We start from the raw sequence: 11,643 nt of genomic DNA on the forward strand, positions 1-11,643 counted from the left end.
CTCTGGCCTTTGTTTTATAGGACCTAAGACTCTTCCATTTCCTGAAATATTTCATAGAGAGCAAATTCCTCCCTGCAAGGAGAAATACCTTCTGAGCTGGCTGCATCATAGGACAGATCCAGTTTTTTTGAGTTACATTTTAGTGCTTACAGTTGGCTGTAATTTGTTGACTTGGAACCAGTACTGATGTCATGGTGCCTGACTGCTCTTTGAATGCCTCTCCTTTTTCATTAGATGGGGTTCCAAGCTGTATTCCCTTTAAAATGTATCTTTTATCATGTAACACCTAAACAATTTTTAGTACCTTTTCTAAAACTTCATCTAGTTTTTCTAAAGTTTCCTTTGCTGATTTTAAAAAAAAGAGGAGAAACAAGAAAAAGGGTATCTAGATGTGTTTCTCCTTGTGTCTGTCATACTACTTTACTCTGCTGAAGCCACTTACCTTCTCTGGGTGGAGGGGTGATGAGGAAGGGGACAGTCTGACAACTGAAATTCCATTTGGAAAGTGTAACATTTAATGATCATCAATTATTTGAATTTATTTTGACTTGGCCATTTAACCCTTGGCCACTTAGCTGCTTAGGTACTGAATTGGAAAGAAGCAGCAAAGATGTACCCTCAAAGGCTGTAAGTTGGAAGATTAATAAATAATTCCTACTTATAATATAGGCACTGCCTCAGGCATCTTGTACTATGTCCCAGGCTCTGTGCCACAATCTGATTCTCCCCTTCCCCCATTCTTAGAGAAATTCAGGAAAATGTGGATTGAGAAGATGCTAAAGATGCTCAACCAAAGAAGAGACCAGAGGCTGAAACCTGCGCCCCTCTCCCCCCAACTTCTCATCAGTTTTACTTAATTGGCTACTGCTTCATAAAGCCACCTTTTTCAAAGGATTTGAAATAATTTTCCAAATCACCATCCTCTCTTTCCAGGTCTCCTGCAAGCGCAGAATCTCTTAACGCAACTACCTCAGCAAAGCCAAGCCAACCTCCTGCAGTCTCAGCCAAGCATCACCCTTGCCTCGCAGGTCAGTCTTCCCTTCTGCAGCTTGTCAGCAGTTCTTTGGGGGCCTTAAACTAATGTATGTGAAGAAGGGTACCTAGATGTTAGCTGCATAATAGATGTTGTGACCTGTTTTACAGGTTTTTAGCTTTCTAGATGATTACATTATATTGGTAGTAGCAGTAACTGTTATAGCTGCCTGACAGTTTCCATTCAGATTAACTCCATTTTTATTCACTTATAATTTCCCAAACTCTTTATTGTTTTGGTTGAAAATGTCCATGATTGGTCTCTTTCTGAAAGTGGAAGATTTTGGTAGTTTGAGTCAGTATTGAACACAAGCAGCGGGGTAGGATAATACGTTCCTATTTCGAGCCATCTTTTTTTAGCGATGTATCTATTACTTTTAAAAATTGAATTGCTTAAATATTAAATATTGCTTAAATATTCAATTAAGAAAACAATAACAATTCTGATTAAGCGTTCAGAATTTAATGCCACTTCTTAAGTTTGCAGTGTACCTGCAACTCTGCTTCTGCATGTTTGTTTGTTTGTTTTTATAATAATCTCTAACCATATAACTGTGCTGTTTCTCATATACAACGTAACATACAATATTTTTTTGCTAACATGGTTATGCTTCTAGTATTTTCAGCATCATATGGATATACTAGACTCTGAATCAAAATCCTGTGAAAAATACATAATAAATTGTACTCTTACCATTTACGCGTCCCATATACAATCTAGGATAGTTGAATTAACTCTGTAGTTTACAGCTCGGTTATCAATTAGCTACCCATTCTCTACTAAAACAGAACTTAGAGGGAGAACAACTGAAGTTATAAAAAATGAAATTCAGTAAAGATACACTGCCATAATTATGAGATATAGTTGAATGTAAGATTAAAACATTATAGTATCTGCCACATTTACAAGATTGTGGAAAATATTCCATGTTAGGCATGTTATATTTCAAACAATAGAATTTCAGGACTGTCAGCCAAATCCTACCTCTTACCATCTGTTCTACACTGCAGAAAAGTGGTAACACTTAAGCAAGCCAGCTTAAAGAGCTAGATGGAGATTCAGTTTTGTAGGCAAAATGGAGTCTTTGCTGTGTTGTGGAGTCATCGTCTAGAGGCCATTACAAGTCACTGCAATGTAGAACAGGGGTGGCCAGTGTGTGGCACATTTGCCACAAGTGGTTTATGGTAGATTAGGGAGGGAACAGGCAGCACGGCGGCAAATAGGGCTGGAAGGAAAGAACAGCAGCAGCTGGGGAAGGGAGCAGAAGGAAGAATCACAAACCAGACAGGGGTAAGGGATTGCAGTGACACTCATGGAGGCTGCAGGGCTAATTTTTGGTAAACCTTCCAAAAAAGTTTGCCTCTTCTGCTGGTTCAGAATAGCTAAAAACAGCTGTGAGTTGTGCTGGATGTATGAGCAGTCTCAATGCTAGACAAAGGGCTTAAAACAAGTATAAAGCCACCTCCTGTCTCAGCAGCACTAAACAAAATGCAGCCATTGGAAAGGATTCATTTTTGCCTCATAACAATTTGCCTCCCTGCAAGGAGGAAGTTTTGCAATCAGATGTCAAAAAATTGCAGTATTCAGACAAAATGTGATAACCTGAACTGTGCTAACCCTGAGGTTCTCTTAATGTGTTTTATTTACATGGATCCTCATCTGAGAGTGTATCTACAGTGCACATCTCAGACTCTAACTATATCACTTACTATCTGTGGACTAGTGGTTAAGTATAGAAAACTTCCTGCTGATTACTGGAAGTTATACAGTTACACTGCAGAGTCAAAAATCTTTTTCAGTCAGTTACAGTTCCTCATGTTTTGATGTCGTTGTCATTACACTCCTTGTTGTCAGTCTCAACATAGGGGCCAAGGAGAGTGAAGTAATGCCTCCCTCGTAAATGATCCTGTCAGGTCAAGGTTGATTCATGCTTGTGAACAGCAATAGAACAACTTGCCTTGATGCCTGTGCTGTATCCTTCCTGAGGATGAATGAGAGAGTCGAGTTTGTAGGGTAGTTATCTGGCACCTTGTGCTAACAGCAAATTTAATTTTAAAATACAGAAAAGTGGATAAGTGCCAAACTCTGAAAAGAAAGTAAACCTGAACCAAGCAAGAAGGGAGCAGCTTTCCTTAGAGCAGCTTATATTGCAAGTGGAAGCCATTGGTAAGCTGGTATGCAGCACATTCACTGTTTTCCCTGATTGACATTGGCCCAGGCCTCCTTGAATACTAATATAGTTGTGTGGATTGTGATGACCATATTGGAGGAGAATGGAAATGGCAAAACCCTGGCATCAAATAATCCGGCTTCTTAATGAGATTTATCTTCCTTGTATGTTCTCAATAAATAAATGAATAAAGGCGTAAGTTTTTGGTTTTTTTTTTAATTTTCTTCCTGTCTCCTGTCAACAGCCAGCAACCCCAACACGCACAATAGCAGCGACCCCCATTCAGCCACTTCCACAGAGCCAGTCAACACCAAAGCGAATTGACACTCCCAGCTTGGAGGAGCCCAGTGACCTTGAGGAGCTTGAGCAGTTTGCCAAGACTTTCAAACAAAGACGGATCAAACTTGGATTCACTCAGGTAAAACTGAGCACCTTAGTGCCTCCCCATATTGAGTTAAATCCCTGGCTTTCAAATCTGGAGGGAGGGTACAATAGTACCCCTTCCTAGCAGTGCCTTCTTACACAGAGTTAAGCTCTTGACTTTCTGTAGGGGATTTCTAGGAAAGAACAGAAAAGGCTGAGCACATCCTCCTTGCTCCCTTGTTGGTTTTAAAGGGTAGCCATTTTCCCAGCAGGTGTTTGCATTTACCAGCTCAGGTTGTCATTGCATGTGCACTGTTCAGTCTACAGGATTTAAAATGAATAGGTCAAAACACTTTAAAAGCTGCCTTCAGAAGTGCAACCTTCTAAAATCATAATAGCACAGTTAACTGTTCTAAGTGTTTAAAGAGTGTCAGAATTGTGAAGCTGCTTGGGATGTTGAAGGGTTTTTGTCATTCAAACACATTTTCCCATTAAACTTTAGTGGTTCTGTGTTTGAGATTTAAGGCTTGTCAAGGTCTCCAAACAAGTGCTGAAATGGCAGAGGTGGATAAAGTCTGATTGTCCCTGAAATAATGTTTAAGTTACATTCTGTAATGACAAGTTTATTAACCAACTTTTTCCTTCCATCAAGTTCATGTAAGAACACAACTAAAAAGGAAGGGGCTATGTTAGTAGTTAAACCAATGAACTAGGTGCCGGGACTCATTATTTCTTAAGGAACAAACTCTTTTAAACAAACAAAGGGGAAAAAACACTATACAATCAAGTGTTTTAGATGGTGTTTAAAAGTAAGGATGAGGGAACTGGGAAAAGACTAAGAGAAAGCATGCCCATTACCATAAGGCTTCCCACAGCAAAAATCCACTTGCCTTCTGACCTAAACCAGGAGGGTGACATCTAGCTAGGTGGGTGGTGCAGAGCAGCAGTATGCTTTGGGATGAAGTTGAAGAAAGTAATTATGAAAGGTTATTAGATAAAAGGTATAAACTGTAAATGCAGAATCTGATTATAGTTTCCATTATCCCCTTAGTAACAGGAGCTGCTGCCTGGAACCAGGAATCCGTTCCTGTTAATATCAAAATTAAATATTTTAGTTTTGAAGGAAAAGAAAAATCTGTCCAGATCAAGAACTCAGGCTGGCAGCACCCTGTTAAACATCGGTGTGTTTTGCTAGAAGAAAGAGCAAACAAAAGTCTGAAGTGGATATTTAAAAAATCTGTCCTCAAAGTAGTCAGTCCAACTTTGTGAGCACAGGATATAGAAACCCATTCCAGTTGAAAATGTGCGCCAAGGTCAGATGTATTTTTCTGGCAAACTTCTAAATGCCTGAAAAAATCAGGGTTCATAATGGAAGTTCTTGGCAGAATCTTAATTACAGCTCAGAACAGAACGTACTCAGTAAAATGAAATGAATTTTTTGTTGGCATAGTGTGCCTCTCTCCCTTCCTTCTTTCCACTAGATGGAGGCACTCACATGCTGTGGTGGTGAGTGCAATGTAAGAGCCAGAATAGAAGAGAATAGTTCCCCTGTAGCCTGATGAACGGGGCCTTGGTTTGTGCCCATCACCCTTAATTGTGACATTTAGCCTGACCTGCTGTGCTATTGTGAAATAATTATACAGCAGAAACAAGGGTTTTTAAGTTAAGGGTTAACTCCCCTTACTGATACTGTCCTGAATTAGTACTGTGAGGAGGAAAAATGAACACGACAGTTCAAGGATTGCATTTCAGCCTTAGCTTTAAAGCTGTAGTATCACAAACCATGCGTTATATACAAAGGCAGCTTTTTGTATTAAATTTCTCTTCTTAAAAGTGTTTTTTCTGCCAAACTTAGAACATGGTAGTTCGTCAATCCTTCCTATTCTTTCAGTAAATATGTGCATAATTAGGCAGTTCTAATAACTGTTACCTAATTGCGTAATTGGGTAGTAATTAAGGATTCTTATTACTTAGGTTTCCTATAGTCACATAATTAAACAGCATGCTCAAGGATAAAAGAAGTTCATTGCCAATAGCACAGTAGGATATTTTCAAACTTGCCAGATTTACTTTGTTTTGTTTTGTTTTAAATAATTATAAAGCTCTAGTTGGCATTACAGATTAATTGCCTAGTCTGTTCCACTTTGGGGTAACGGAACAAACTGGGTTTGTATTTCAGGGGTTTTGGAACCATATTTTAAAATAACTAATAAAAGCAGTTGAACTTCTATTTGTGTGTGTGTGTGTGTGTGTGTGTGTGTGTGTGTGTGTTTATTTTTACATTATTAGGAATTTAATTTCCTTAAAGATTATTGTTTGATCTATGCCAAACCCAAATTAAATGTTATGTATGAGTTGGTAATCCTGGAAATTCGGTCAGTGTGTATGAAGACTATGGGGGGCAGTATTTTGCATATTTTAATATTTTCTGTTAAATGTTACTGTAGCATACAGTCATGTGGATATTAATTATTGACACTTCTCTTCTGGCCTGTTGGTAGTACTGTCATGAAATGAAACTTATTGTAATGTGCTTCATATTTATGGTCACTGGCTGTGAAATGGCTTCTTCAGATCTGCTGAAAAGAGGCTTTATCTTCCATTTCAGTGATTGGTGACTTTGCTTTTCCCCATACATTAATTTCTTCACCTACTTCTGGAGTGCTGCCACCTTTTGGCATGGAAAACCACTCGCAAAGAAATGGTTAACCATCTATTCTGCTTAAATCAAAAAGCAAATATTGGTAGTCAAAGTCAGAGTTGGAATTTGGTCAGGATGCTAGAGAATATCAACTTTCACTAGCCTGTATACAAATAACACCCATTTCCAAAGTAAAGTTTAACTTCTAAGATTTTCTTCTACAGCCTATATGCAATTCTTTATGAATCAATTAATGAGCTTCAGAATACACAGAATCATGGGACAGATAGAGGCCATATTTGTAAGGTGTTACCCAATTTCTCTTCTGCCCAAGTAGCTTGGTGAACAATCAGTGATTGTGATCCATCTTTGGAAGGAATTTTTTGTACATGCATTTTTTAACTTACAGTTTTTTAAAATCTTTCTTGCTGGTTTGAAAGTAACCTCTATGCATTCCCTTAGTTTGTTGAGACCAGTCTCTGGTAGTGGGGCTGCCTTGGGAGAAAATAAAGCAAGTACTGTTTGCAATCTAGCTATGGCATTTTAAATTGAACTGTGTCCATCACGAACAATCCTCTCAATGTCTCTTTGTACAACCTTTCAAAATTGTTGTAAAATTGTGTGGCATGGATGCAAACCACTATTTCTATAGTACATTTTCTGTAGATACATTTTCTCTAAATGGGATTAAGTTTACACCATGGGCAGCACCTCTGCCCTTGCAAAAAGTACTAAGAGACTGTTTTTAATAACCACAGTCAGGAACTAAATTTTCAAATTAGTTTTAAAAAATGACAAGCATATCAGTGCCTTTGAGTGTCTGCAGAGGGAATGCCTTAGGACTAAGTAAGGGAATAGGGTATCACCTGCTAAAGAATCAACCATCTGGGGTTTTCCTTGGAGGTCTGCAGTCCAAATAATAATGACACCACTTCCTGTTTAGTTTAATTTGATAACAACTCACTCCTGAGCGCACAACACATTGAGATCCATATGTATAAATGCAAGTGCCAGCAGAATGGTTGAGATGGAGCCAAAAATGAGTTTGGAGAGGTAATAATGCCATATGTAGTAATGGCAGCAGTTTGGCTATAAGCTTCCTGATTTCCCTTTGACAGATGTGTGATGGTGTTGGAAACCCCACGGTAGTTATTATTGGGAGTAGTTCAACTTTTTTCTCGCTTCTAAAATAAAGATTAGATGGAGATGTTTGATGTGAACACTGCAAGATAAAGTTTAGTAGAAACTCAAATGAGCACCTTTTATGATGTCCTTGAAATATGGTGGTGGCACATCGCCAGTCCTTTCACAGTTTGTTGGAAGTTTGACTAGTGACCGGGGGCTATAACAGCTCAGTGAATTCAAACAAGACAACTGAGAACTTTTCTTCCTTGATACTAAGTTGGTATGTGTTCACCTCAGTCTGCAAGAGATCCCTGGCTGTATCTTTTAGTAGAGGAAACACTCTTATGATTTAATACTAAGTGGGATGTGGTGCCTGGTGATTTTACTGTTGAGACCAAGGCAAAACACCTGGTACCTCTTTGAAACTTAGGAAGTTGAGGATAGGCAAGAATCACAATCATTCATGATTATCTACTTTCTCACAAGTCCTCCTAGCAGTGAGCAAATTTCTATGCACCTGAATTCCTAGTGTGCAATGGGATTACAATGAAAGCGCACAAACGCCTGCCTGTCTGTCAGCTGGAGCTGTGTGGGGAACAGCAGGGGCTTCTGTAGCAAAGAATCTTATGTTAATGAGTACTTTTTCTTTCTCTCTGTGCAGGGTGATGTTGGGCTCGCTATGGGCAAACTCTATGGAAATGACTTCAGCCAAACTACCATCTCTCGCTTTGAAGCCTTGAACCTCAGCTTTAAGAACATGTGCAAGTTAAAGCCACTTCTGGAAAAGTGGCTTAATGATGCAGGTGAGCAAGTCGGCAGATCTCACAATCCTGCCACAAACCCAACGGTATCGTAAAAAATACTTTACTGATCTGTTTGGTTTCAGCCTTACAAGGCTTGTTAATAAAAAGCCTCTGAAACGCTCATATGGGCTCTACAGTCGGAGTCATTGGATGGAGTGAGGGAAAAGTATATGCCATGCTTTTTAGTGTACATATATGCATATGAATTCTAAACTGTCTAGGTCTTGTAGTTCATAGAGGTGTAATGTGCTATTACTTCAGTCAGCAGTCTTTGCTGCACACAGTGTTGCACCTTGCATACACACACTTCCTGTCAGCCCCCTTGCTTGTCCCCTGGGTTTCCTCCCATCTCACCCTGTTTTAGGAACTCTCCACAGTCATTCCCTCCATCAAGCTGCACCTCTGTATATTCTCACCCATGCCCAGGGCTCTCCATGGCCCTTTTGCCCATTATTATTTTTTACTGGGAGATAAACCATTTATGGTATCAACATTTCAGCCTCTGTTAAGGTCAATGAATAGAGTTCAGATGGGTTAAGAGTATTACAGGTGTTGATCCATCAGTTAGTTGATCTTCAGTTAGACACAAGTCTAGCAGAATCTCATCGATCTTCTATCCAGATGTCAGGGATTCCGCGATTTCCCTCATTTTTTACCTTCTGTTTTTTTGATTTTCACCGAAGCAATAAGATTCTACATGTTGATGTCCAGTTTGTCCCCTGAAATTTTAGAATTGATTAACTGTGCCGATGAAATATTATTTCATAATATCCAAACAGGGAAGTTCCATTGAGTTCTTTAGGGCTTTGCATTTGTCTGCCAACATGAAATATCAACAGAAACTTACTAACTGGCCTGGGGACATGACATTTCTGGGTTTTTGGTGAACATGTTGGTGTGTGATATGCCTCCCATTATAGGCCATGAAAAGGCTTCCACTGACTTCAGCTGGAATTAGATTGAAACCTAAGTAGGCACACCTACACAGAGAAACATTATTAGCAACAGCTCATTTATTCTGTGATCATAGAATTTATTAACTGCTATAGATTTGTCCACCAGCATCTCAATTTTCATTTAAAATAAATAAATTTCTGTCCCTTATGATTGCAAAAATAACTTTGAAAATACAGGCTGAATATATGTGCCCATTTGAATCTGCAAAGAAACTAGAACAGAAGCACTGAGCAGTGTGATTTGCCTCACCCATTCATCTCACCCAGGGCCCTGTAAACTCCAGGATTCTGCAGCTGAAATTCAAGTTTCTGTCTTGCAGTCGCCCTGTCCCAATATGGCCTGTTGCAGCTTCCCTTTGTTCTCTGCCTTTTTCCACAAGGGGGAATCAACTCAGTTTCTGTGTCTTTCGTTAGTATCTTACAGAGCCATGTAGAAGAGAATCAGGGAGGTAAATACCACCTTGCAGCCAGTAGGCAGCCTAGTAAAGATGTCAGCTAAGACCTGGGGGAGTAGAGTGGATGAACTACTGAAACTAACTACAAACTTCTTCCTTCCCTGAGAGAGGGGAGCAGGGGAAGGCAGTTCTGTGCTGGGGGGCTTAGACAGTAGCACAAGTGTCATAGCTCACAGAACAAGGCTGTCTGGAGATTGTTTAAAAAGAACGATTGGTGAAAATGATCATTTGCCTTGTGCCTCAGTTACCATATTTACTCACATACAAATACACCTTTTCCCCAAACATTAATTCTCCAAAATTAGGGTGCCCCTCTTAAGTGAGGAAATTTGATTTCTGTGCTGGAATGGAGGCATGGGGATGCTGGAATGACTTGTAGAAGCTTTGCTCCTCTCTGGCTGCCTGGAACAGGAGCAGAGTCCATTTTCTGGGTTAATTTGCCCTCCCCTTGCTGCTCAGCTGAAAGCTAGAAATGTAAACCTGCCAAGGCTGCTGCTGAATTGGCAGCAGCTTTTGGCTGTTCATCCATAAGCTACTGCCAGTTTGGCAGTGATTGTGACAGGGTCAAATGTCTAGTTTTTGACTGGGCTGCAAAGGGTGGGCAAGTGACACTGGCAAATGGATTCTGATCATGCTCCATGTGACCAGCATTCAGCCATGACTCTGGGGGAAAAAGTCTTCGTTTTCTTCTTCATTCTGCCTTTCCAAGGCAATACATGTTTTACTGGGGGCTTGTGGGTATGAGAGACAATTTGGTGATGTTTCCAATCATGTGCCAGAATAAAATAGGGAGAAAGATGGGAATGAAAGGTATTTTATAGAGATGTAATAAATTAACATTGTTGTGAAGTGCAGGGCATAGAAGACAACAGGCCCTGCACAAAGCATGTCTGTTTTAGGTATAATTGGTCATCTCAAGGTTGAATGCTTGTGTTGTGAAGGAGCACTGTTGGGCCTGTAACAAATACAGGGTGCCTTTTGCCTTCTCTCACACAAGTCATAATATATGCAGGATGCTTCCATTAGATTGCAGTGCATTGAAATAGCATAATTTCTTGCTGCTTCATGCTCTCTTCTCTTTCAGAAAACCTCTCATCTGATTCAGCTCTCTCCACCCCAAGTGCCCTGAATTCCCCAGGGCTGGGAATCGAGGGCTTGAACCGTAGGAGGAAGAAACGCACCAGCATAGAGACCAACATACGTGTGGCCTTAGAGAAGAGTTTCCTGGAGGTTGGTGAGCCTGTTGTTGTGCCTGGTCCATGTGGAAATAATGGCTTTGCCTAAAAGCGTCCCTCTTGAGAGGAAAGAATTCTCCATTTAGGACACTGGAAAATGTCCAGTATATTTCCAGTGGCTACTTGGTGTTTACACTGAGTAGACACTGGAAAATGCACATCAAGGTAGATGGAAATATAATCAATGTAGTATATTTATGATGCATCTTAAACATATGAGGGTGTTCTAGAAAGTAATGGCAATTCTGAAATAAAACCATTATGTGTTCAGTGAGTGGAAACTACACAGCAGCAGGGAATGCTGATGGTGACATTGTTGAACAGACCCATCATCTATGACTATGTAGAAAAAATGGTATGGTCCAGTAAATGATCATAGCATACAAAATTGTTTTATTTCAAAATTGCCATTACTCTCTGAAATTCCCTCATATTAAAATGTAGTATATTGCTAGTCCATGTCATTTAATGCGAGTCATGATCACGAGAAACATATTTCACCTACCAGTAGCTTGGCTTCCCTCAAGACACCCAATATGGTCAATCCTTTCAAAAGCCTTTGACTTTTTTCCTTACTCAGTGGCACAAAGAATGGTCAGCACAAACACCAATCAGTCACCACATCATTTCTGACCTGACAGTCAGTCAACTAGGATTTAACTGGCCACACCATTATTGGGCACTTCTCAATGCTTTTTTGAACTAGACAGGGTCACTGCCTCAGATCTATACCAGTGCGGCCTTCACAATGAAAGTAAACACCCTTGTGGACAAGTTCAAATTATGTCCCACGTTGTTGACTTGTGCCCATTCACAATATAACCTGGTGGCCTTCAAGCTCTTCACACTGGTGATGACATCG

The 11,643-nt window shown here is 39.9% G+C and overlaps 1 protein-coding gene across 2 annotated transcripts in view; it reads left to right on the top strand.

The window, feature by feature from the left end:
- Positions 1–11,643, top strand: part of POU2F1 (POU class 2 homeobox 1) — a 64,477-nt gene that overhangs the window by 39,682 nt on the left and 13,152 nt on the right. For both annotated transcript variants that reach the window (XM_019525712.1, XM_019525713.1), the window contains 4 exons: positions 934–1,028; positions 3,448–3,621; positions 7,994–8,135; positions 10,631–10,776. In XM_019525712.1, the coding sequence (XP_019381257.1) occupies positions 934–1,028; positions 3,448–3,621; positions 7,994–8,135; positions 10,631–10,776 (557 nt within the window). The remainder of the gene's footprint in view (positions 1–933; positions 1,029–3,447; positions 3,622–7,993; positions 8,136–10,630; positions 10,777–11,643) is intronic.

This window comes from Gavialis gangeticus, unplaced genomic scaffold, assembly GCF_001723915.1.
Source record: "Gavialis gangeticus isolate Ggan-Ray unplaced genomic scaffold, GavGan_comp1, whole genome shotgun sequence".
In the NCBI taxonomy this organism is placed as follows: domain Eukaryota; kingdom Metazoa; phylum Chordata; order Crocodylia; family Gavialidae; genus Gavialis; species Gavialis gangeticus.